General features: G+C 49.8%; 1 protein-coding gene across 5 annotated transcripts in view; it reads left to right on the top strand.

Annotated features, from left to right (window-relative positions):
• Nucleotides 1-27,254, top strand: part of KMT2E (lysine methyltransferase 2E (inactive)) — a 1,466,695-nt gene that overhangs the window by 1,256,128 nt on the left and 183,313 nt on the right. For all 5 annotated transcript variants that reach the window (XR_011202375.1, XM_069229869.1, XM_069229870.1 and 2 more), the window contains one exon: nt 6,186-6,436. Coding sequence is in view for 4 of the 5 variants with exons in the window: in XM_069229869.1 (XP_069085970.1) it covers nt 6,186-6,436 (251 nt within the window). In the remaining variant the exon portion in view is untranslated. The remainder of the gene's footprint in view (nt 1-6,185; nt 6,437-27,254) is intronic.

The following is a 27,254-nucleotide window of genomic DNA, read 5'->3' as shown; positions in this document are numbered from 1 at the left end:
GCTACCTCTAGAGCCCTGGCTTCCTAGGCACTGTCTACACCTCACTAATGGGGAATACATGGACCTGGTATAAGGCTATAACAGCATAGGTGCTCACCACACACCAGGCCAGTTTCCTATAGCATGCAGCCCTGAGTCCAGTCATACCTAAAGGCATGCTAGGAGAACCATTCAGAGAGAAGCATATGGCACAGTACCCAAATGTCTTCCTGGTTTGAGCCACTTGAAAGAGGGCAACGAATGGAAACCCCAAAAAGATGCTTTCCCATTTCACTTTGTGGTGTAGCTCCTAATTGTGTCCTTCCAGTGAGAGGCAATACAGAGCATCCAGCCTATAATTGACAAATCCTGTTTGGTGCGCTGCCAAAAGGAAAGATGGTTGTGGTCTTGTCTAACATAATCTAGATGTTTTTCTCTGAGATGGAAGGGAATATTGCCTTTAGCATAATGAGGAATGCCTGCCGCACACGCACATTTATGTGCAGGCTGTGCTCTGTTGCGGGCCTGAAGCCTCGCACCATGCAACGATTTGAAAAGTTGCAACTCAGCCTAGAAACTTCTTTGGTGTTACAGCCAGGGCCTTCTCAGACACCACTGGATGGCTAGTATTTGTCATGTGGCAGGAGGCACAGGTTTCATTAGGCCTTGAGGCTTAATAGGGGCTAGACTTGTAAGATTAGGATCTCTGCAGTTGTGGCAGGGCAGGTGTATGAGTGTGCGTGAATGCAATGTAAAGCCCAGGTCATGGAGGAGAATCGTTGTGCAATGGAGATGTTCAATAACCAGTTTTGGTGACTGCATTCACCAGCAAGTCATCCGAGTACCAAATTATGTGAGTTCTCAATCTCCCCTGCGAAACTGCCATGACTGCAAGTACCGTTGCAAAGATGCATGGTGCTGTTGTAAATCAAGTGGAAGGACCGCACATTGTTAGCTTTAGGAACGACCGTGAAGCTCAATAGAGCCTATGGACAGGAAGCATCAGCTCATGGAAGTTGGTGTACTGGAAGTCCAGAGGCACAAACCAATCTGCCAAATTCAATGCCACCATTACCTGGCTCAGGGACAGGATCATAAACATGTCCTTCCATATGAACAGGTTAAAAATGTGGAGTCTCGCAATAGGCTTCAGGTCTCTGTCCTTGTAGGGGGACAAGAAGTAAAGAGTAGAATCCTGAAACTCTTCCAGAAGCACCCCTTTTATGGCCACTTTTCCCTACAAGGCAAGGTCTTCCATCTCCAGGATCAAGGCTTGAGTTGGTCAGCACAGTCTGGATGGTGTGGTGGGTAGGACAGGAGGGGAAGGGTGTGGGTTTGGCAGAGCTAGGTTGTTGTCATTTTGTAAGTCCAAATAAATGCCAGCATGAATATCATAAGGAGGTAGAAGATGATCAGCTTTTGAGTCATTGTGTGTCTGTTGTCCTTCCATAGATAAGGCATCTTATTGCTTTTCCTCCAAGCAAACTTTTTGTACTTAGGAAGGTATTCAAATAATCATTCCTCATTGAAATTAGCCCTGACATTCTCCTTTTCCACATGGATAATATTTACCCTGATTGGCTCTGTGTCTGATGTCGGAGCTGACTTTGTAGATGGCACCACCACTGACTTTTCTGTTGGTGCGAGGAAGGCCTTGTATAAATGGAAGCCTCTGTCTTAGTTGGTTTTGACTTCACCTTGGGGACCAAAGAAAAGGTGTGACATTGCGAGGTGTGTGAGTAGGACCTGATGGAGTCGCACGTCCACAAGAACTGAAATCCTCCCCCCCCCCCCCCCCCCCATCCTCATATGGGAGTAACCCAGAGAGTTGCAGACCATTCTGCGAAGATTGTTTATTGCCATCCACATGGCCTTGTCCTGTGCAGGGGGCAGCTGAAATACCAGGAAATTTAACTTCAGACTTCTCTACTTAGACACCGAGGGTTTGTCTAGTGTCGAGGAAGAGTCCGGCATCAGCAAATGGCACTGAAACAAAGAGCCTTAATTCCCAAAGAAGGGGGACCAGGAGCGCTTGTAGGTCCAACATACGTGCGCCTATGGGGTGTTGAGTTTTCTGGGGTGTTCCTATGACCTCACAGGACGACCTACCCAATCGGATAACCTACCCAACCTCTGCTGCCTTGAGGCAACAGAGATTGGGTAGGTCGTACTGTGCTGCCTTCACTACGACACTCACGCTAAATTTGTGTTAACTGTGTTCTCATTAAAGGAGTCAGAAATTCTACCCAAATGGGTCAGCTCTCCATTTTAGGAAATACTATATGAAGGTGTCTAGTTACACCACATTAAGGTTACTTTGTGATTGGATAATCCTTGGTATGACTCCAGATTCCAACCACTGTGTAGATTAGAGTTCATTGGTTCTGAAGAATTGCAGACTGATTATCATTCTCTTAACCTATGGCAAGAAACATGTTGACCCTTGGAGCTGTCAGAAATAATTGCCTCTGCTGATAGCCACCATGTGTTTAATTAGATAAGTAGACTCACTGATTAAAGATTTTTTTTAGGACTACTTAGTGTATTTTAACACACGCCTTGTCATGCAAATACACTTTACTACACCAATCTACACGAGCGGCCCTACACCCACACTTCATATACGGCATTGGAACAAAAGATCGCCGATAAAGAGCCCCCTTGTGGGTGCCTGTTGAGCATTGCAGCATGACACCCATTTGGGTTTGTGAGGGCTCCTGTTCCCAGTCCGATTACCTGGTTGCTGACCTACCACATGTCTTCCTTCCTTTGTTTATTGCATAATCTTTGTTGATAGAATTGAAACAAAGAGGCCTAGGAAAGGGGACTCTTCTTTAAGAAAGAAAACTTCCCTTTTCTGTGGCATGTTTTGTGTTTATTTTCTTTTAATGAGAAGATCTCTTAAGATATCTTAAGACAACGTTCTCTGAAAGGTAATTTACTTTTTGGTAAGGGAGAACTCTTGAGGGTCTCCTAGCAGGTCTTAGACAAAAATAACTTGGCCTCCCTGTAGGAAGTTGGCTCTGTATATACTATCTCAAAGTGAGATAGTGTGCACAGAGTCCAAGGGTTGCCCTTAGAGGTTGATAGTGGAAACATTAGATAATACTAATGCTCTATTTTGTGGTAGTGTGGTCGAGCGGAAGGCTTACCAGAGGGCAATGTTAAGCATTTGTTGTATACTCACAGGCAATAAATGAAAACACACACTTAAAGACTTAACTCCAGGCCAATAGGTTTTTATATAGAAAAATATTATTTTCCTAATTTATTTTAGAACCACAAGATTCAGAATTTAGGTAAGTACATAAATTGTAAGGTACTTCACACTGGTAAGTATGAAACTTTGAATTAAAACAGTTATGCACACAGTTTTGGCAAAAATGGCAATAAGCTATTTTAAAAGTGGACACTGCAAAAATCAACAGCTCCTGGGGGAGGTAAGTAATAGTTTCTCAGGTAAGTAAAGCACTTACAAGTTCAGTCTCCTGGGCATAGCCAGGCCACCGTTGGGGGTTCAAGTCAACCCCAAATACCCAGCACCAGCAACACAGGGCCGGTCAGATGCAGAGGTCAAAGCAGGGCCAAAATAGCATAGGTGTCTATGGAGAACAGGGGTGCTCCGGTCCTAGTCTGCTAGCAGGTAAGTACCTGCGTTCTCGGGGAGCAGACCCAGGGGGGTTTTGTAGAGCACTGGGGGGTCCCAGACAGGCACACAAAATACACCCTCAGCGGCACAGTGGTCAGTTGCAGTGTGTGAACAAGGCGACTGGTTTCAGGTAGAAATCAATGGAAGGACCCAGGGGTCACTCTGGCGATGCAGGCAGGGCACAGGGGGGCTTCTCGGGCCAGCCCCCCGACTGAACTGGAATGAGGGCCGCCTGCTGGTCACTCCTGCACTGATGGTTGGTTCCTCTCGGTCCTGGGGGCTGGGGTGCAGTGCTTTGTCCAGGTGTCGTGTTCCTTTGTTACCGGGCAGTTGCGGTCAGTGGAAGCCACTGGATCCTCTCTGCAGGCGTCACTGTGGGGGTGCAGGGAGGTCGACTCAGGGTGTCCACGTCGTTAGAGTTGCCTGGGGGTCCTCTCTGCGGTGTTGGTTTCTCTGGACACAGGCCGGGGGCGGAGTGCAGAGAGTGAAGACTCACGCTTCAGGAGTGAGGCTGGAGTCTTCTTTAAAGATGGTTTCTTGGTTGTAGTTTTGGACAGAGCCGCTGTCCTCTGGAGTTTCTTGGTCCTTCAGGTTCAGGTCAGTCCTCTGAGTCCTCAGAGTTCCCTGGTTCCGCTGGATGTGTCGCTGTGCAGGTTCTTTGAGTCTGGAGACAGGCCGGTAGGGCTGGGGCCAAGTCAGTTGTTTTCTCCGTCATCTCTGCAGGGCTTTCAGGTCAGCAGTCCTTCTTCTTTCTTCAGGTTGCAGGAATCTGATTTCCTGTGTTCAGGGGCGCCCCTAAATACTCAATTTAGGGGTGTATTTAGGTCTGGGGGGGCAGTAGCCAATGGCTACTGTCCTGGAGGGTGGCTACACCCTCTTTGTGCCTCCTCCCTGTGGGAGAGGGGCACATCACTAATACTATTGGGGGAATCCTTCAAAACAAGATGGAGGATTTCATAAGGCATGGGTCACCTCAGCTCAGGACACCTTAGGGGCTGTCCTGATGGTGGGTGACTCCTCCTTGTTTTTCTCATTATCTCCACCAGCCATGCCGCCAAAAGTGGGGGCTGTGTCCATAGGGGTGGGCATCTCCACTACCTGGAGTGCCCAGGTGTTACAGTTCCTGCAGGGGGAGGTACAAAGCACCTCCACCCAGTACAGGCTTTGTTCCTGGCCACAGAGTGACAAAGGCACTCACCCCATGGGGCTTGAAACCCGTCTGGATGTGGCAGGCTGGCAGGAACTGAAAAGCCTAACACTAGCATTTGGACTGGTATTCAGGGGACATCTCTAAGATTCCCTCTGTGTGCATTTTTCAATAAATCCCACACTGGCATCAGTGTGGATTTATTGTGCTGAGAAGTTTGATACCAAACTTCCCAGTATTCAGTGTAGCCATTATGGAACTGTGGAGTTCGTGTTTGACAAACTCCCGGACCATATTCTCTTTATGGCTACCCTGCACATTGAATGTCTAAGATTTGGCTTAGACACTGTAGGGACATAGTGCTCATGCAACTTTGCCTTCACCTGTGGTATAGTGCACCCTGCCTTAGGGCTGTAAGGCCTTCTAGAGGGGTGACTTACATATGCCACAGGCTGTGGTTGTGGGCATGGCACTCTGAGGGGAGTGCCATGTCTACTTAGTCATTTTCTCCCCAACAGCCCACACAAGCTGTGAGGCAGTTTGCTTGTCTTGAGTGAGGGGTCCCCAGTGTGGCATAAGACATGCTTCAGCCCTTAGAGACGCTCCCTGGTCACAGGGCCATTGGTGCCAGTGGTACCACTTACAAAGGACTTATCTGTGTGCCAGGGCTGTGCCAATTGTGGAGACAAAGGTACAGTTTAGGGAAAGAACACTGGTGCTGGGGCCTGGTTAGCACGGTCCCAGCACACTTTCAATCACAACTAGCATCAACAAAAGGCAAGAACTTAGGGGGTCATCATGCCACGAGAGGCATTTTCCTACACTCCCACTCCCTGTTGATCTTTGAAGACGTGGATGCACAAAAGTTGCAGTCCATAGTGTGGGGTTTGCCTAAAGCCCTTGGAGGAGACCTTTAACCTAGTCACTGTCAATCGCTGCAAATTTCGCAGGTGGGGTCCTTGGTCTGCATTGATGAAGAGTGGAGGAACCGGAATTAAGGGCAGTACTCTACTTCAACATCACATCCAGAAGCAGAGTTGTGACTAGAGCCACGAGGCATCATATGGTGTTGCTGGAGAGTCATTGCAGGGAAAAAAAAATTTTCTGGCATGTCTGAAGTCTGAGAGGAGTATTGATAAGGTCAGGAATCTGCAGGATTATGTGCCCATCAGCCCTTGAATTTTATGCAAGGCTGGCTCTTGTTTTGATAGCACTTGGATTTCAGTTCTTTTCTGCAATCTTTTCTGAGGGTCTCTCCTCTAGCCTTTTTTTTTACCGATTTGAGCCTTTACCACTTTAGAAAGAAGACAATTTGGTCAAATGTAAATACCATGTCTGAAATCATGTAATATTTAAAAACCTTTAAAACTAGAAATTATCTTCTGACCATTGTTTCTGTTTGATTTGCAGATGTAACACCTTTGAAAAAACGGAGATTATATCATTTGTTGGATCCCGCATACTCTGAAACCTCAACACCAACAGCATCTCCGTATGCTACTCCGACTCGTGCGGATAGCTCTGCCACAGATATAGCATTGTTTACTACTCCCCCCAGGATTAAAACGGAGGATGAAGGTTGTCGTAGCAGTTATAAACCAGTGTATTCACCTATCACCCCTGTGACTGCATGTCTACATGGCAACTCCGTGCACTTTGAGGTATGGGTTGTGAGCATTTCCTGTTAGAAAAGTAACAATATATAAATTGTTGCTGCTTATTTAAAACTGAACACTGTTATTTATTTATACACTTTTATATTACACTTATATAAACTCCTCGTTTATTTGTTTCCTCTTATTAAAACATGAGGTTTTCCACCAGTGTCCATATCACAGATTAATGTGCTTGAATTATTACTGACATCAGATCGTATATGTTAAACACAGTAGTAGTAGCTCAGATTTTCTACTACATGCCAAGTTAAAAGGGAACCCTCTAGATCTTTGTTCTGAAGAAACTTCTACAGTCAGAGAAGACCTTGTATGTATTATTTTTCAACTCCCTTGGACATTTTATTGCTTGTGAGAGTACTACCTCCACCCCAAGTTCTATGGCAGGGATGATTTTTCCTCTTTGACAAGCTGACGGAGGGAGACAATTGAGTCATTTACCTGTCAGACTCCTGAGTTTTTCATTATGGCTAAGACACCCTCTGTTGGAAATGGCCCTTTCTGCAGGGTTTATCCCCATACTTTTTTTCTTTCTCCTTCTATTTTTCTGACCCTCTTTTTGTTGGCTTTAAGACTCTGGGCACTTTACCACTGCTAATCAGTGCTAAAGTGCATGTCTTCTCTAAAACCTGGTATATTTGATATCGACTTCTAGTTGCAGATTCCTTACCTTAGAATTTTCCCCCAGGCGTCCGACCCGATCCGGAGATTTTTCTTTGAGCAATACCCTTGCGTGTCAGTAGGTGGTGTTGGTCGACTCCGTAGGCGTCGTGGTCGCTGTGATGACGTCGTAAGTAGTACATAGACGCCGCCCTCACGCAGTGACGTCAGTGTTTTTATTTCCATGCCACACGCTGATCCGGAGAAGACCTACCCTGGCAAATTTTTGGCCGAATTCGATAGTTTCGTTGAGTTTTTTCTGTGCGAATTTGGTGCGTCAAGGATGTCCCTGAAGTCCGGGTTCAAGCCTTGTGAGAACTGCCATCGGACGATGTCGGTGACGGATCCTCATCGCATTTGTCTGTGGTGCCTCAAGCGCGACCACGACCTGGCTACACTGAAATCTGGGAAGTTTGGTATCAAACTTCTCAGCACAATAAATGCCCACTGATGCCAGAGGGGGATTTATTGTAATATACACCCAGAGGGCATCTTAGAGATGCCCCCTGAATACCAGTCTGACTCCTAGTGCTAGGCTGACCACGAGTTTCTGGCCACATGGGGTGAGTGCCTTTGTCACTCTGTGGCCTGGAACAAAGCCTGTATTGGGAGGAGGTGCTTCTCACCTCCCCCTGCAGGAACTGTAACACCTGGCGGTGAGCCTCAAAGGCTCATGCCTTTTGTCACAGCACCCCAGGACATCCCAGCTAGTGGAGATGCCCGCCCCTCCTGCCACTGCCCCCACTTTTGGCGGCAAGTCTGGAGGAGATAATTAGAAAAACAAGGAGTCATCACCCACCAGTCAGGACTGCCCCTAAGGTGCCCTGAGCTGAGGTGACCCCTGCCTTTAGAAATCCTCCATCTTAGTTTTGGAGGATTCCCCCAATAGGATTAAGGATATGCCCCCCTCCCCAGGTTCTGTAACAAAGAGGGGGAGCCTTTGAGGCTCACCGCCAGTTGTTACTGTTCCTGCAGGGGGAGGTGAGAAGCACCTACACCCAGTGCAGGCTTTGTTCCTGGCCACAGAGTGACAAAGGCACCCTTCCCCATGTGGCCAGCAACTCGTCTGGTTGTGACAGTCTGGCAGAAACTTGTCAGCCCCACACTAGAAGTCGGATTGGTATTCAGGGGGCATCTCTGAGATGCCCTCTGGGTGCATGTTACAATAAATTGTACACTGGCATCAGTGTGCATTTATTGATCTGAGAAGTTTGATTCCAAATTTCTCAGATTTCAGTGTAGCCATTATGGAACTGTGGAGTTCATGTTTGACAAACTCCCAGACCATATACTCTTATGGCTACCCTGCACGTACAATGTCCAAGGTTTTGCTTAAGACACTGTAGGGGCATAGTGCTCATGCACCTATGCCCTCACCTATAGTATAGTGCACCCTGCCTTAGGGCTGTAAGGCCTGCTAGAGGGGTGCCTTACCTATGCCATAGGCAGTGGGAGGTTGGCATGGCAATCTGAGGGGAGTGCCATGTCGACCTAGTCTTTTTCTCCCCACCAGCACACACAAGCTGTGAGGTAGTCGCAGGTGCTGAGTGAGGGGTCCCCAGGGTGGCATAAGACATGCTGCAGCCTTTAGAGACCTTCCCTGGCATCAGGGCCCTTGGTACCAGGGGTACCAGTTACAGGGGACTTATCTGAGTGCCAGGGCTGTGCCAATTGTGGAAGCAAAGGTACAGTTTAGAGAAAGAATACTGGTGCTGGGGCCTGGTTAGCACGGTCCCAGCAAACTTTCAATCAAAACTTAGCATCAGCAAAGGCAAAAAGTCAGGGGGTAACCATGCCAAGGAGGCGTTTCCTTACAAAACTATCCCGCCCCCCCAACCCCTCTACCCTCAAATGAAAGAGGCTGAGACTAACCTTTCCCAAGAGAGTCTTCATTTTCTAAGTGGAAGAACCTGGAAAAGCCATCAGCGTTGGCATGGGCAGTCCCAGGTCTGTGTTCCACTCCAAAGTCTATACCCTGTAGGGATATGGACCACCTCAACAGTTTAGGGTTTTCTCCATTCATTTGCATTAGCCATATGAGAGGTCTGTGGTCAGTTTGAACTATGAAGTGAGTACCAACAAGGTATGATCTCAACTTCTTCAGGGACCAGACCACAGCAAAGGCCTCCCTCTCAATGGCACTCCAACGCTACTCCCTGGGGAGTAATCTCCTGCTAATAAACGCAACAGGCTGGTCAAGGCCATCGTCATTTGTTTGGGACAGGACTGCTCCTATCCTAGGTTCAGAGGCATCTCTCTGCACAGTGAACTGCTTAGAGTAATCTGGAGCTTTCAAAACTGGTGCTGTACACATTGCTTGCTTCAGGGTGTCAAAGGCCTTTTGACAGTCCATGGTCCAGTTCACTTTCTTGGGCATTTTCTTGGAGGTAGGTTCTGTGAGGGGTGTCACTATTGATCCCTAAACCTTCAAAAACCTCCTATAGTACCCAGTCAAACCAAGGAATGCCCTGACTTGAGTCTGGGTTTTTGGAGCTACCCAGTCCAGAATAGTCTGGGTCTTGGGATTGAGTGGCTGAACTTGGCCTCCACCTACAAGGTGACCCAAGTAAATCACAGTACCCTGCCCTATCTGACATTTAGACTCCTTGATAGAGAGGCCTGCTCCTTGCAAGGCCTGCAAAACCTTCTTCAGGTGGACCAGGTGATCCTGCCAGTTGGAGCTAAAGACAGCGATATCATCAATAATAAGCTGCACTAAAGGACTCCAAGTCAGCAAGGACTTGATTCACCAACCTTTGGAAGGTGGCAGGGGCATTCTTAAAGCCAAAGGGCATCACAGTAAACTGATAGTGCCCATCAGGTGTAGAGAATGCTGTTTTCTCTTTTGCTCCTGGTGCCATTCTTATTTGCCAGTACCCTGCTGTTGTCAAAGGTACTTAAGTATTTGGCAGCACCCAATTTGTCTATTAGCTCATCTGCCCTTGGATTGGGGTGAGCATGCGTCTTGGTGACAGAGTTAAGCCCTCTGCAGTCCACACAAAACCTCATCCCTCTCTTGCCGTCTTTTGTGTGAGGTTTGGGGACCAAGACCACTGGGCTATCCCAGGAACTGTCAGAATGCTCAATAACTCCCAACTCCAGCATCTTGTGGACTTCCACTTTGATGCTTTCTTTAACTTGGTCAGACTTTCTAAATATTTTGTTTTTGACAGGCATGCTGTCTCCTGTGTCCACATCATGGGTACACAGGTATGTCTGACCAGGGGTTAGAGAAAAGAGCTCAGCAAACTGCTGGAGGACTTGCCTGCAGTCAGCCTGCTGTTGGCCAGAGAGGGTGTCTGAATATATTACTCCATCTACTGTGCACTCCTTAGGGTCAGTGGAGAGGAGATCAGGGAGAGGTTCACTCTCTGCTTCCTGGTCCTTGTCTGTAACCATCAACATGTTTACATCTGCCCTATCATGAAAGAGTTTGAGGCGATTAACATGGATCACCCTCTTGGGGGTCCTGCTAGTGCCTAGGTCCACCAGGTAGGTGACCTAACTCTTCTTTTCTAGCACTGTGTAAGGGCCACTCCATTTGTCCTGAAGGGCCCTGGGTGCCACAGACTCCAGAACCCAGACTTTCTGCCCTGGCTGAAACTCACCCATAGCAGCCTTTTTGTTCATACAACATCTTCTGGGGCTGTTGGCTGGCCTCAAGGTTTTTGCTTGCCTTTTCCATGTACTCTGCCATCCTTGAACGTAGGCCTGGTACATAGTCCACCACATCTTGTTTAGGCTCTTGGAGAGGTCTCTCCCAGCCTTCTTTTACAAGAGCTAGTGGTCCCCAACAGGATGGCCTAGCAGAAGTTCAAAGGAGGAAAACCCTACTCCCTTCTGAGGCACCTCTCTGTAGGCGGAAAGCAGACATGGCAGGAGGACATCCCATCTCCTTTTGAGTTTTTCAGGGAGCCCCATGATCATGCCCTTCAATGTCTTGTTAAGTCTCTCAACAAGGCCATTGGTTTGTGGTTGGTATGGTGTGGTGAATTTATAAGTCACCCCACACTCATTCCACATGTGTTTCAGGTAAGCTGACATGAAGTTGGTACCTCTGTCAGAAACCACCTCCTTAGGAAATCCCACTCTGGTAAAAATACCAATGAGTGCCTTGGCTACTGCAGGGGCAGTAGTGGACCTAAGGGGAATTGCCTCAGGATACCAAGTAGCATGATCCACTACTACTAGGATATACTGATTCCCTGAAGCTGTGGGAGGTTCAAGTGGACCCACTATATCCACTCCCACTCTTTCAAAGAGGACCCCCACCACTGGATGTGGAATGACGGGGGCCTTTGGATGGCCACCTGTCTTACCACTGGCTTGACAGGTGACACAGGAGGTGCAAAACTCCTTTACCTTCTGTGACATATTGGGCTAATAGTAATGGTTGACTAACCTCTCCCATGTCTTGGTTAGTCCCCATGCCCAGCAAGGGGAATGTCATGGGCTAAGGTCAGAATGAACTCCCTAAACTCCTGAGGCACTACCACTCTCCTAGTGGCACCATGTTTGGGATCTCTTGCCTCAGTGTAAAGGAGTCCATCTTCCCAGAAGACCCCGTGTGTTCCACTGACATTTCCTTTTTCTTGCTCAGCTGCTTGCTGTCGTAGGCCTTCAAGAGAGGGACACATGTCTTGCCTCTTACACAGCTGTTCCCTTGAGGATCCCCCTGGGCCCAAGAGCTCAACCTGGTAAGGTTCTAGCTCCATGAACTCAGTTCCCTCAGAGAATAGAACTTCTTCCTGGGAAGAGAAGTTATGTTTCTTGTGCTGTGTTGAAGCTGGTTCCCCAGTCTTCTTTCCTTTTCTCTTGGAAGGTTGGGACATTATTCCAGACTCCAACACTTCTTTTTCACCCTGAGCCCTGCACTGTGCCCTTGTCTTGACATACATCAGTTCAGGTATACCCAGCATGGCTGCATGTGTTTTGAGTTCTACCTCAGCCCATGCTGAGGACTCCAGATCATTACCAAGCAGGCATTCTACTGGTATAGCAGAAGAGACTACCACCTGTTTCAGGCCAGTGACCCCTCCCCATTCTTAAATTACCATAGCTATGGGATGTACTTTAGTCTGATTGTCAGCATTGGTGACTGGCTATGTTTGTCCAGTCAGGTATTGTCCTGGGGAAACCAGCTTGTCTGTCACCATGGTGACACTGGAACCTGTATCCCTAAGGGCTTCTACTCTAGTCCCATTGATTAAGAGCTGCTTCCTGTATTTTTGCAAATTAGGTGGCCAGGCAGCAAGTGTGTCTAGGTCCACCCACCCCTCTGAGACTAATATAGCTTCAGTCTGAACCCTGATTTGCTCTGGGAACACTGTTGATCCCACCTTTAGACTGGCTATTCCAGTGCTAACTGGAGTACTATTTGTTGTGGAACCTTTCTTGGGACAGGCCTTGTCTCCAGTTTGGTGTCCATGGCAAGTACAGATGCGACACCAGGCCTTTTTGGGATCAAAGTTTTTACCCTTATACCCAAATGAGGATTGTGAAGAGGCTTTGGACCCACCTTCCTGAGCAGGTTTTTGGGGCCCTGTAGAAGACTCTTTACTTTTTCCCTTGGATGTCTCAACACTCTTCCCCTTGGGAGGCTTTGTGACCCCTTTCTTTTGGTCACCCCCCGTGGAAGTTTTGGTCACCCTTGTCTTGACCCAATAGTCTGCTTTCTTTCCCAATTCTTGGGGAGAAATTGGACCTAGGTCTACCAGATGCTGATGCAGTTTATCATTGAAACAACTTAAAAGATGTTCTTTCATAAACAAGTCATACAGCCCATCATAATAATTTACACCACTGCCATTAATCCTACCATCTAGTGTTTTGACTGAGAAGTCAACAAAATCAACCCAGGTCTGGTTCAAGGATTTTTGAGCCCCCCGAACCTAATCCTGTACTCCTCAGTTGAGAATCCAAAGTCCTCAATCAGGATAGCCTTCACGAGGTTCTTGGTACCAGGGGTACCAGTTACAAGGAACTTATCTGAGTGCCGGGGTTGTGCCAATTGTGGGAGCAAAGGTAGAGTTTAGGGAAAGAACACTCGTGCTGGGGCCTGGTTAGCAGGGTCCCAGCACACTTTCAATCAAAACTTAGCATCAGCAAAGGCAAAAAGTTAGGGGTAACCATGCCAAGGAGGCATTTACTTACACACCTCTTTGGCTTATTTAATTTACCTGTACATCCAGTGTAAAGTGGTATACCATATACCCATGGCTTGTAAATTAAATGCTACTAGTGGGCCTGCAGCGCTGATAGCGCCACTCACAGAAATAGCCTTTCAAACTTGTCTCACACCTGCCACTGCAGTGCCACATTGACTTGGCAAGTCATACTACTTGCCAGGGCCTGAACTCCTATTTTACTACACCTAGGTCTCCCCTAAAGTAGGCCCTAGATAGCCCTAAGGGCAGGATGCTGTGTATGTAAAACGTAGGACAGATATTGTTATATGTCACATGTCCTAGTAGTAACAAACAGCTTATTTAGTTTTTCACTGCTGTGAGTGCTACTGCTCTCATAGGTTTGCATTGGGAATTCCCTCTTACAAGTATAAGTGATCATTTCGATCTCTGAGGAGCACCGTGGGCATGTTTGTAATGTTTGGAATGGTAGTGAGAAATCCTGCTTACTGGTGTAGATGGATATTACATTCCTAATTTAGATATTTCACTTTTAGGCAGTGGGCATTTCTCTGTGTTCATAATTCTGGTGCTTTGCAGCCTGACTCCAATCCATGTCTGGGGCAGAGAGACAGCTCCACTTTGTGCATACTCTTCAGACAGCCATCCATCAGGGAGGGTTAGGTGTGACAGGGTTACATCTGCATTCATCTACATACTGATGGTCTTCCTGGGCTGGGAGAAAGGGAGGGTTGTTCACACTTTACACTTGAATAGACTGTATCTTGCCCTCACACAAAGGGCTTGTTTACCACCTACTGATGCTTGGAGCCAGTGTAGGGGAGAAGGGAAATTCTTGGAACTGGTCAGATCTGGCTGGAACCTTCTCCCGTCTTCTAGAAGCTAGGCATCTGGAGTATAAGCACAGGGGCTCTTGTCACCATGATTTGTGGAGCACATATGGAACTGGGGCTGAACCTCTGTTAGAAGGACTGCTGGATTGCGCGGTGGACTTATCTGGACTGCTCTTCAGTTGTTGTCCGGCTGCCTGCTGCTGGGTGGCATAAAGGACTCATTTGGATTGCTTTTCGGCTTGATGCCTTGCTGCTAGCTGATCTCTGACTCTGTTCCTCCAGGGCACTGGGGTGCTGCCTGAATGGACCACCTATTGGAACTACCTGCTTGGTTGGGCTGCGAGAAGGACTGCCACCTTGTTACAGGGACTGTGATATGCTGGCCTGCCTGCTACCTCTTCCATGCCCTGTGCCCAGTGCTCTCACAGGGCTTGTTGGTAGGCCACACCTGTTGATTAGAGAATCTCAGGGACAGCAAATGATTCCCACAGCGTGCTTTTTGAGTACTGTAGGAAAATGCCCCTTTTAGCATGGTTAGCCTCCCCTTCCCTTCGGTATTGATGCTAACTTGACTGAGTGTGTGCTGGGATCCCCCTAATCAGGCCCCAGCACCAGTGTTCTTTTCCTAAACTGTACCATTGTTTCCACAATTGGCACACCCCTGGCATACAGCTAGGTCCCTTGTAAAAGGCACCAGTGGTACCAAGGGCTCTGTGACCAGGGATGGTCCCCGAGGGTTGAAGCATGCACTGTGCCACCCTAAGGGTCCCCTCACCAAACACATGCACCCTGCATTGCAGATTGTGTGTGTTGGTTCGGAGAAAAAGGTAAAAGTCGACATGGCACCCCTTCCAGGGTGCCATGCCCACAAAACACTGCCTGTGGGATAGGTAAGTCACTCCTCCAGCAGGCCTTACAGCCCTAATGCAGGGTGCATTATTCCACAGGTGAGGGCATAGCTGCCTGAGCAATATACCCCTACAGTGTCTAATTGCCGGTTGGCCATATTACGTACATTGGCTGGGAGCTTGTCATTACAAACTCCACAGCTCCATTATGTCTTCACTGATGCCTGAAAGTTTGGGATCAAACGTCTCAGCACAATAAACCACCACTGATGCCACTGTTAGATTTATTGTAAAATGCACCCAGAGGGCATCTTAGAGAAGCCCCCTGTATTTTACCCAACCCTTTAGTGTAGTGCTGACCAGTCTGTGCCAGCCTGCCACTAACAGACAAATTTCTGACCTCATGGGGTGGGAGCCTTTGTGCTCTGTGTGGCCAGAAACAAAGTCTGCTCTTGGTGGAAGTGCTTCACACCTCCCCGCTGCAGGAACTGTAACACTTGGAGGTTTAGGTCTCCTGTTATAGTGCCCCAGGGTACTCCAGCTAGGCAAAGCCTTACTTTTGGCGGCAAGTTGTAGGAGGCTGTCCCGGCTTATAGTGTGTACCTGATGGTACTTACACCTTGTGCCAGATCCAGTTATCCCTTATTAGTAGATTACTAGTGTTCTAACAGCTTAGGCTGATAGAGGTAGCTATAGCAGAGCAGCTTAGGCTGCACTAGTAGACATGCACAGCTCCTACTATACCACTAATATCATATAGCACTATGGCCCTCATTCTGACCTTGGCGGGCGGCGGAGGCCGCCCGCCAAAGTCCCGCCGTCAGGTTACCGTTCCGCGGTCGAAAGACCGCGGCGGTAATTCTGACTTTCCCGCTGGGCTGGCGGGCGGTCGCCTTCAGACCGCCAGCCAGCCCAGCGGGAAAGAGGCTTCCACGAGGAAGCCGGCTCGGAATCGAGCCGGCGGAGTGGAAGCTGTGCGACGGGTGCAGTTGCACCCGTCGCGTATTTCACTGTCTGCGCAGCAGACAGTGAAATACTTGTAGGGGCCCTCTTACGGGGGCCCCTGCAATGCCCATGCCAGTGGCATGGGCACTGCAGGGGCCCCCAGGGGCCCCGCGACCCCCCCTACCGCCATCCGGATCTCGGCGGTCCGACCGCCGGGATCTGGATGGCGGTAGGGGGGGTCGGAATCCCCGCGGCGGTGCAGCAAGCTGCGCCGCCGCGGAGGATTCAATGGGGCCGCGGTACACTGGCGGGACCCCGCCAGTGGTGCCGGTCCGACCGCGGCTTTACCGCCGCAGTCGGAATCCCCATTGGAGCACCGCCGGCCTGTCGGCGGTGCTCCCGCGGTCCTCCGCCCTGGCGGTCAAAGACCGCCAGGGTCAGAATGACCACCTATATCTTAAGAAACACAATACTCAGAGTTACTAAAAATAAAGGTACTTTATTTTAGTGACAATATGCCAAAAGTATCTCAGAGGATATACTCCCTTAGAGGTTAAGTAGAATACACAAAATATACACACAACCCAAAATCAGGTTAGTAAAACACTTAGAAAAGTAGTGCAAACACTGTAGAACACAATAGAATGCAATAGGAGACCATAGGCCTAGGGGCAACACAAACCATATACTGCAAAAGTGGAATGCGAACCACGAATGGATCCCCGGCCTAGTGTAGTGTGTAGAGGGTCGCTGGGAGTGTAAGAAAACACTAAGGGTGTCCACGATACCCAATACCCTGAAAAGTAGGATTAAAGTTACCCTACTACCCCAGAAAGACAGTAAAGTCGAGATAGGGGATTCTGCAAAGGCAACAACTGACTCCAAGGCACTGAAGACGGATTCCTGGAGCTGAAGACCTGTAAAGGAAGGGGACCAAGTCCAAGAGTCACGCAAGTGTCCAGGGGGGGCAGAAGCCCACTAAACCCCGGATGAAGGTGCAAAAGGGCTGCCTCCGGGTGGAAGAAGCCGAAGATTATGCAACAACGGAAGGTGCCAGGAAGTTCTCCTTTGGTCAGAAGATGTCCCACGGCATGCTGGAGGATGCAGAGAAAGACCGCAAACAAGCCTTGCTAGCTGCAATAGTCGCGGTTAAAGATTATGGGTGCTGCCAGGGCCCAGGAAGGACCAGGAGGTCGCCCCTTGGAGGAGGAGACAGAGGGTGCGCTCAGCAACAGAGAGAGCCCACGCAGAAGCAGGCAGCACCCGCAGAAGCACTTGAACAGGCATTCAAGAAATCTTAGCACAGCGGTCGTCTCAACACAACAAAAGAGGGTCCCACGAAGTCGGTGGTCAACTCAGCGAGTTGAGCAATGGAGCGCTGGGGACCTGGGCTGTGCTGTGCACAAAGGAATCCTTGCAAAAGTGCACAGAAGCCCTAGCAGCTGCAGATTATGCAGTACACAGGATTACTGTCTGGCGTGGGGAGGCAAGGACTTACCTCCACCAAATTTGGACAGAAGGACCATCAGACTGTCAGGGTCACTTGGATCCAGCCCCTGTGTTCCAGGGACCACGCTCGTCAAGATGAGAGGGGACCCAGAGGACCGGTGATGCAGAAGTTTGGTGCCTGCGGTAGCAGGGGGAAGATTCCGTCGACCCACAAGAGATTTCTTCTTGGCCTCCAGTGCAGGGTGAAGGCAGACAGTCCTCAGAGCATGCACCACCAGGAAACAGTCGAGAAAGCCATCAGGATTAGGTGCTACAATGTTGCTGGTAGTCTTCTTGCTACTTTGTTGCGGTTTTGCAGGCGTCCTGGAGCAGTCAGGGGTCGATCCTTGTCAGACGTCGAAGAGAGAAGTGCAGAGGAACTCTGGTAAGCTCTTGCATTCGTTATCTGAAGAGAAACCCACAGGAGAGACCCTAAATATCCCTCAGAGGAGGATTGGCTACCTAACCAGGTAAGAGCCTATCAGGAGGGGTCTCTGACGTCACCTGCTGTCACTGACCACTCAGAGGTCTCCATTGTGCCCTCACACCTCTACATTCAAGATGGCAGAGGTCTGGAACACACTGGAGGAGCTCTGGGCACCACCCCTGGGGTAGTGATGGACAGGGGAGTAGACACTCCCCTTTCCTTTGTCCAGTTTCACGCCAGAGCAGGGGCTGGGGGATCCCTGAACCGGTGTGGACTGGTTTATGTAAGGAGGGCACCATCTGTGCCCTTCAAAGCATTTCCAGAGGCCAGGGGAGGCAACTCCTCTCAGGCCCTTAACACCTATTTCCAAAGGGAGAGGGTGTAACACCCTCTCTCAGAGGAAATCCTTTGTTCTGCCTTCCTGGGACTGAGCTGCCCAGGCCCCAGGGGGGCAGAAACCTGTCTGAGGGTTGGCAGCAGCGGTAGCTGCAGAGAAAACCCAGAGAGCTAGTTTGGCAGTACCCAGGGTTCATGCTGGAGACCCGGGGATGCATGAGGTTGACACCCCAATACCAGATTTGACTTGGGGGGTCAATTCCATGATCTTAGACATGTTACATGGCCATGTTTGGGGTTACCATTGTGAAGCAACATATAGGTATTGACCTATATGTAGTGCACACGTGTAATGTTGTCCCTGCACTCACAAAGTCCGGGGAAATTGCCCTGAACAATGTGGGGGCACCTTGGCTAGTGCCAGGGTGCCCTCACACTTAGTAACTTTGCACCTAACCTTCACCAAGTGAGGGTTAGACATATAGGTGACTTATAAGGTACTTAAGTGCAGTGTAAAATGGCTGTGAAATAATGTGGGTGTTATTTCACTCAGGCTACAGTGGCAGTCCTGTGTAAGAATTGTCTGAGCTCCCTATGGGTGGCAAAAGAAATGCTGCAGCCCATAGGGATCTCCTGGAACCCCAATACCCTGGGTACCTAGGTACCATATACTAGGGAATTATAAGGGTGTTCCAGTGTGCCAATCAGAATTGGTGAAAATAGTCACTAGCCTGCTGTGACAATTTTAAAAGCAGAGAGAGCATAGACACTGAGGTTCTGGTTAGCAGAGCCTCAGTGATACAGTTAGGCACCACACAGGGAACACCTATAGGCCACAAACTATGAGCACTGGGTCCTGGCTAGCAGGATCCCAGTGACACAGGCAAAAACAAACAGACACACAAGTAAAAATGGGGGTAACATGCCAGGCAAGATGGTACTTTCCTACACAAGTCCAGTGGGAAAATGTGTTAAAACAGGTAGGAGTGACCACTCCAGCTAGGACCACCCCTAAGGTGTCCGAAGCTGAAGTGATCCCCTCCCTGCAGAATCCTCCATCTTGGTGGGGAGGATAGGGACCAATAGGGTTAGGAGTGTACCTCCCTCCCCAAAGGTAGTGGGCACAGGAAGGGTGTAGCCACCCTCAGGGACAGTAGCCATTGGCCACTGCCCTCTGACCCCTGCAGCGCCCCTAAATGTAGGATTTAAGGGCACCCCTCAACCTAACACACCATATTCCTGGTGAACTCAAGAAGAAAGAAGGACTGCTAAGCCGACCCCCCAGCAGTGAAGACTCCAGATGACAACTGATTTAGTCCCAGCCTTACCGGCCTGTCAGCAACTTTAAGACTCCTGCTACAAAAAGGTGACTCATCCTACAGGACCAGTGACCACTCCAAATGACCAGAGGGCTGCCTGCCCATCAGAGGACCAAGAACTCCAGAGGACAGCGTCCCTGTCCAGAAGACACCCTCCGAAAGGACTCCAGAACTGCCCCAGTTCCGCAAGTCCTGCCCACTCTGCACCCGACGCCCACAGCCCGTGTCCAGGTGGCCACCGGTCCAGAGCAGGTCCCCAGGCGATTCTGACCTTGTGTCCACCCTGGGTTGTCCCCTCTTGGCCAACACGACGACAACTGCAACTTAAATCCAGAGGACCTCCCCACCCCCCCCCCCCCCCCCCCCACCCCCCAACAGCGAGAGAAACCGACGAAGGTTCCCGACACCTAAAGGTACCCCTTTACTCACAGCCCCCTAGCCTTGGGGAATCGCTCCCCTGGTCCAGCAACGTTCATCAGGCAGCCCTCCTCCTTGTCCAGCCTGTGGTTTCCCAGAACCGACTCTCTGAACCAAGCCTGTAGCATCTTTGTGAACCTTGGGGTCCACCTATTGAAAAGCATTGAGAGCCCGACTCTGTGTTTGCAACCTTCACCCAGCTGCGCCTGTGCCACAGAGGGTTTGTGTTTGGTGCTGACCTGTGGCCCCCCGGTGCTCACCTAAAAACCCCAGGTCTGCCCTCTGCCCAATACAAATACATTGGCCTGGAGTTAGTCATTGAGTGCGTGCCTCATTTATTGACTGTGTGTGTACAACAAATGCTTTGCACTACCCTCTGATAAGCCTAACTGCTAGACCGCACTACCACAAAAGTGAGCATTAGTATTATCTAGTCTAGCCTCTGGGGAACAGCTGGACTCTGTGCACACTATATCTCATTTTTATATAGTACGTGGAGCTGGGAGCCAGCTTCCCACAAAGAGCATACGCAGGACTGCCACATCAGAAAAGGTAAGACTACTACTTTTAGAAAGTGACTGAGACAAGGCTCAGAGTGACCAGGAACCCGTTCAGTTCCACGAAGGTAGGAGTTATCTCCTGCATAGGAAATGCAGAATAGGGGAAGAACAGGTAACAAAAGAAAGAGACTAGACTAAGCCTAACCAAATAACACTCTTAGGAGAAAGACAAAGGCCTTCATTTCAAACATGGCGGTAATGACCGCACCGCCGGGGGTGGCTGTCATAACTGCCTACGGCATGGCGATTCAGACCGCTATATAGTGAAAACAGTAGTGAACTGGCTATAAAGCAGCCAGTTCACTACTACCCACAGCCAGCCCAGACTTGGCCGCCGGGCCAATGGTAGGCACTTTCGACCCGGCAGTGAAGGCCAGAGCGGCGGTGGGATCATTTTCCCATTTCCACTAGGGATTTCCTGGCGGGATACCCTGTCAGGTGATCCCTGGCAGAAAGCCTGTATGTGACACGCCACCCCCCCCCCCCCCTTTCCACAACCCCCACTCACCCCCCCAAGCCCCTAGAACTGCCAGCACCCCCACCCCCAAACCCCAGAAATTGACTCCCCATCCCTCCTCCCCAATCACCCTGTAGTCCCTCCCAATCCCCACCCACCAACCCCCACCCTCCACCTCCATACAGGTCTCCCCTAACCCCCCACATACACATGCACCCATATTCAGACATACAAACACGCATTCATACATGCAGACACACATTCCCCCTTCACAAACACACACCCACACCCCCTTGCACTCACTCACTAACCGAACACACACACCCACACACCCCTCGTCCCCTTCCCTCTTGGGCAGCACTTACCTGTTCCATGGCGCTGCTTCTGTTCAGGAGGGAACGGGCTCCTAGGATGCTGCTCCGCTGGCATCGCCGCACCTCCATACACCGCCACGCCTATGACTGCATCATTATAGGCGTGGCGGTGTCTGGGTTGAGCAGCATCCACCCCACCACAGACTGCCAACATGGCACCTGGCGGCCCTCACCGCCATCAATGGCGGTCAGGCGTCAGAATATGGTGGGATGCCTGCCCCCGCCACTGGTGGTCTTCTGTTGACTGTCAATATGGTTGGCGGCAGGCTATTCCACCATGTTCAAAATGAGGTACAGGAAATGGAGCAGTGTCGGCACTAAGGAGCAAGTAAAGCCCTTCAGCAAACTAACATCTTGATGAACAGAGTGAAGTCTTTTATTTTTGGTATTAATAGATGGAACTTCTGTAAGGGTGAAGAGGAGGGGCCAGATCATGGGATGAATGTAATATGTACAGTAGAAAGGAGGCTGCCCAATTGAACCACGAAGGAAGGTATTAAGTGCAGATTCTGCTAAAGGTGTCAGTGCAATCAATCTTGTTGGCAGTTCATTAGCATTTGATATTCTGATAGAGACTTCTAACTGCAGATTCCTCTCTTTAGAATGTTCCCAGGCATCAGAGAGGATGCAGAAAATCTTGAGCAATACCACTGCGTGCTGGTAGGCAGCATAAATTGACTCTGCGTTGGCATCATCCACGTTTGAAGCAACTTCACGGTGCCCATATCCCAGTGCGTTGGCATCAGTTCCTTTTGATCCAGAGAGCTACCTGTGTAATTTTGTGACCAGTGTTTTTGACTTTTTTTCTACCATTTTTCAGCTATTGCTCCCAGTGTGCTAAGGACATGTCCCCTGGAAAACCTAGAGGGTCACAGGCAGATGTCTGTGTCTGATCCTCTTTTGGTCTGTCTCTGGTGCCTGGGGTTGGGTCACGACCCCAAGGCCTGTGTTGAGTGCAAGTTGATGTACACAAAGGCGATTCACGAACAGTAGAAGAAACTCTTGGTGGCCGGGCAAAAGAAAACTCAGCAGTGGTCCTGATATCGGGGGCGTTCTCAGAGCCTTTTCTGCAGATGATTATCCCCGTGTTCCAAGACCTGTTCCTCCAAGTTGAGTAAGTTTAAAAAAACACAAGAAGAATTTGAACTGTTCTTTGACTTCACCGTCTAAGCGTCATGCTTCTAAGCCCCGCTCACACACTCGACCTGCGGAGTGGGCGTCTGAACCAGCTCTGCACTACCCCGAGACACCTGGAGCCATTGCGATGCCCTCCCAGCGTAACAAATTTTACGACACCATGCACACCATCTTTCGGCCACTGACTCCTTCTGGTGCACCTTCTGGCCCCAGGGAGCTGCATGGTGCCTCAAATGGGTTATCGCCACTCAGTTGTACTCTAGCCTGCCCCCCTGGATCTGCCCCTGGATCCAGACTAATGCTGCCACAGGTGCCTTCTTCCACCACGGCTCCTGTCCAACTGACGCCATCAGTGTTGCTCAACGACAATAATCATCCTAGTCTCGATGCTGTTCAATGTCTAGTCTGGTACCGTCCAGGTCTTACCAATCCCTGTACTTCTCACCCCTAGATAGATCCTTTCTACCTGAAGGGGCAAATGAGGAGGAAGGGTTTCGTCCTATGGAGAAGGACCCCGATACTGTCAAAAACTGATACGTGGAGCTGGGTGACACCAGTAGGTTCGACACTTCCCCAGACCTTGGCATGCTTTCTCCTCTGGACCTGGTTTCGGAGGAAGCTGCTTCCTTTGCCACAGTAATGCGCAGGGTAGCAGAGGTCCTTGACCTACAACTGCCAGCAGTCAAGGTCAAAACCAACGCCTTGACAGAGGTGCTTCACCCAGTGGGGGATTCAGCTAAACACTTGCTCCCCTTCAGTGAGGCCCTCACTGACGTTCTCTGAAGGACCTGGGCCAAACCTTTTACTGGGGCTTCTGTCCACCACATTATCGCCCAATGCCATTGTCCCATTCCAGTGGGCCAACTCTTCCTCTACCAGCACCTCTCTCTTGAGATCCTGGTTGTTATGGCCTCCCCTGCCAGAGTCAACCCAAATGCGTGCCCTTGGGCCGTTACTTCCATGTGTTGTGGGACTCTATTGCACAGCTGCTTCCCATGCTTCCAGTGTAGGGCCACAAAATCCTTAGCCAAGCTCTTGTGGATGATTATGATGCAGCAAAGTTCACCATCATGTGTGGGATGAATACCTCTACCCTAGGCAGAGCCATGGTTTTTATGGCAGCGCTGCATCACCACACCTAGTTGCAGTACTCTGCGCTCTAGGGGGGGATATCCAGGCTTCTGTGATTGACATGCCATTCGTTGACTCCCACCTATTTGGCAATAAAGCTGACATGATGCTCAAGCTCTTTCAGGAAAGTTGAGTCATCGCCTGATATCTTGTACTTCCCTATGTGCCCAGTCTCATTAGCTGTCATAACTTTATTTCGGCTAAAGAGCCATATAAATATTACATCACAGAACATTTGGCTAAAATACAATTATAAGTTAAAACACAAAGAGAATTTTAAATATGCAACATCACAGGAAATATATTGAAATCTATGTTCAAGCTTTCAGATAAAATGCATTTTTCGTGAAGTATCAATTGACACTCAGATATGCAGCAAAGGCAGTTTTACCACGCAGCAAAAATCAATGTTCGAGCTAATCTCTTAAATTCCATTTAATCACGAGGGGCTACATAGTGTCAGTCTGGATCCGGAGATTTTTCTTCAAGCAGTACATCTGTGCTCCGTCATGTGGTGTCAGTCAACTCCGCAGGTGTAGTTGGCATCGTGGTCGCCGTGATGATGGCGGGGTCATATATAGGCGCCACCCTGCGCGCTGACATCAGTTCTTTTCTTTCTACGGCAGCCTACACGCAGTTCCGGAGAAGAGCTACCTCAGTCACTTTTTCACTACGACGACATTGTTGTCAAATTCTTTTTGATGAGGTCGTGGATGCGTCAAGGGGTGTCCCTCAAAACTAGTTTTAAGCCCTGCGACTCCTGTCACTGAATGATGTCGGTGACAGATCTGCATCTCGTGTGTCTTTTGGTGCCTGGTGCGCGATCACGACCCAAAGTCGTGCTCAGAGTGTCAGGCCATGAACCTGAAAGCGTTTCCTAAAGCTAATGGCAGCCCGACACACAGCTCCCCGGTGCTCACGGTCTCGTTCGATAGGAAGGTCTCAATACCGGTCGCAGAGTCACTACCTCTCTTCATCCTCAAAGTCATCTGGACATTCGGGTCATAAGAAAAAAGTCGAAGAAGGACAAGCGTTCTTCGACTTCACCCCATCACTGGGATGATGCGGCGCGTGAAGAGCATCGAAGCTCTAGGCCTCAGTCCTCTGAGCCTTCATCTGGGTCTGCTCTACGCTTCTCGGGAGCCAGAGCCACCCCTGCCCAGCTCAAAGAGTTTTAGGAGGCGATGCATCTCATTTTTGGGCAGACCGACCCACCTTCGGCGCCCTCAGGCACAGGTATGTTGGTGGGGGCCCCCTCGGGTTTGAAGTCAGTGGCTTCGGCCACAGCTCGGGAGGGCTCCTCCGGATCCAATCTCGGATCCGTCCCAACACCGGTCGTGCCACAGTGACCTTCCCCGACATTGGGTCAGACGTCGATGCTCCCGACGTCAGTTGGGCCCACAATCGACATTGAACCCATTCTCATACCCAACAACCCAGAGCCGGAACGACATCGCTCAGGCCTCTTGTTACACCACCCCAGGGCACTCCATCTAGTGGAGATGCCTGCCTTCCGGACAAAGCCTCACTTTTGGCGGCAATCAGCGGGAAACATAGGAAAAACAAGGAGTGACCACTTAAGCTGGGACCACCCCTGAGGTGACCAAAGCTGAAGTGACCCCCTCCTGCAGAATCATCCATCTTAGTTTGGAGGGCAGGGACCAATAGGGTTAGGTCTGTGTCCCCCCTCCCCAAAGGGGATGGATAGATGGATGGATGGATGTAGCCACCCTCCGGGAAATTAGCCCTTGGCTACTGCCCTCTGACCCCTGTAACGCCCTTACATCTTGTACTTAAGGGCTTTCCTGAACCCAGCTCACCAGATTCCTTGTGATCTGACAAGAAGGAGGACTTCTTAGCTGAAACCCCCAGCAGAGAAGAAGGAAGACGACAACTGCTTTGGCCCCAGCCCTACTGGCCTGTCTCCTGCTTCAAAGAACCTGCAAAAAAACAGCGACGCATCCAGCGGGACCAGCAGCCTCTGCCAAGCTCCAGAGGACTGCCCTGCACCCAAAAGGACCAAGAGCTCCAGTGGACAGCGACCCTGTCCAAGAAGAAAATGACAACTAAGGACTCCAACCTCGCTCGAAATGCACGAGTCCTAACCACTTTGCACCCCACGGCCCGTATCCAGATGACCCAACCAGCTAAAGAGGATCCCCAGGCGATTCCGAGCAAGTGCCCACCCTGGGTTGACTTCTCCACCCCTCCACAACGACGCCTGCAGAGGGAATCCCGAGGACCCCACTGACAGCGAAAGCTCCAGACGAAGATATCCAATGCCTTAGGACCCACTGCCCCAAGGCCTTGGAGAAACCAACACCTGGTGCAGCAATGTTCAGCAGGTGACCCTCTCCCTGTCCAGCCTGTGGTTTGCCCTAATTGACCCCCTGGACCTCGTCTGCAGCCTCTGTGTGACCCCGGGGGTCCCCTCATAGAGAATCATTGGAGACCCGGCATCTTGTTTGCACCCTGTACTCGGCTGCTCCAGTCCTGCTGAGCGTGTATGCTTGGTGCCTACTTGTGGCGCCCCCGGTGCTCCTGTGAACCCCCCAGGTCTGCCCTCCGAAGTCGCAGGTACTTACCTGCCTGCAGATCTGAAACAGAATGCCCCCGTCTCCATTGGAGCCCATGTTAATTTTGCCTATAGTTTTACCTCTGCACCCGGCCGGCCCCATGTTGCTGGTGGGGATTGTTTGGGGGTTAACTTGAACCCCAACCTGTGGACCCCCACCAGCTCCCTCCCCCCTCGAGACTGGAACTGTAAGTGTTGTACTTATCTGCAAATCGATCTAACTTTTCTCCCCCCCAGGAACTGTTTCTGAAACTTGCACTGTGTCAAGTTTTAAACAGAGTATTGCCAATATTTCAAAAACTGTATAACTTATCGATTTCAAACAAAGTACTGTTGATACATGTGTGAAATACAAATCTATTGAAGTACTTACCTGCAACTTAAATCTTGTGGTTCTAAAGATAAATTAGAAAAATATATTTTTGCTATATAAAAACGATTAGTCTGGCGTTAAGTCATTCAGTGTGTGCTTCTTCTATTGCCTGTTTGTGTACAACAAATGCTTTGTACTACCCTCTGATAAGCCTAACTGCTCGACCACACTACCATAAAAGAGAGCATTAGTATTATCTACTTTAGCCTCTGTTAAGCCTCTGTGGAACCCCTGGACTCTGTGCACACTATATTTCATTTTGATATAGTATATACAGAGCAAGCTTCCTACAATTTGTTAAGCGCAGCTACTCACCCGCAAGGTTCTCAAGGCACTAAGTTGGGGTGGTGTGAAGCATCCATCAGTGCGGAGGTTCTTCAAATAGCCATGTCTTCAGCTCCTTCGTGAAGTAGAGGAAGGGTGTAGTCTGTCTGAGGTGGAGCGGTAGGGCATTCAAGGCTGATGCAGCGAGGTAGAAGAAAGAGCATCCCACTGTTCTTGTTTTCCTGATGCGGGGTACTTTGGCGAGAGAGAGCTGGGCTGAGCATAGGGTCCTGTGGGGTACATAGAAATTGAGTAGCCTGTTCAGGTAGGCTGGTCCGGTGTCTTGGAGGGCTTTGTTTGCGTCTTGAAGGTGATTCTTTTTTCTATGGGAAGTCAGTGTAGTGTGTGCAGGTGCTAAGAGATGTGACAGTGTTGAGCTAGGTTGAGGACCAGTCTGGCGGCGGCGTTCTGAATGTTCTGTAGTTTGCGGGTGATTTTCTTGTTGATCCCGGCATA

Source organism: Pleurodeles waltl, chromosome 4_1 (genome assembly GCF_031143425.1).
Source record: "Pleurodeles waltl isolate 20211129_DDA chromosome 4_1, aPleWal1.hap1.20221129, whole genome shotgun sequence".
Classification (NCBI taxonomy): Eukaryota; Metazoa; Chordata; class Amphibia; order Caudata; family Salamandridae; genus Pleurodeles; species Pleurodeles waltl.
The sequence above is the reverse complement of the archived record's forward strand: the minus strand, read 5'-3'. Positions and strand labels throughout refer to the sequence as shown.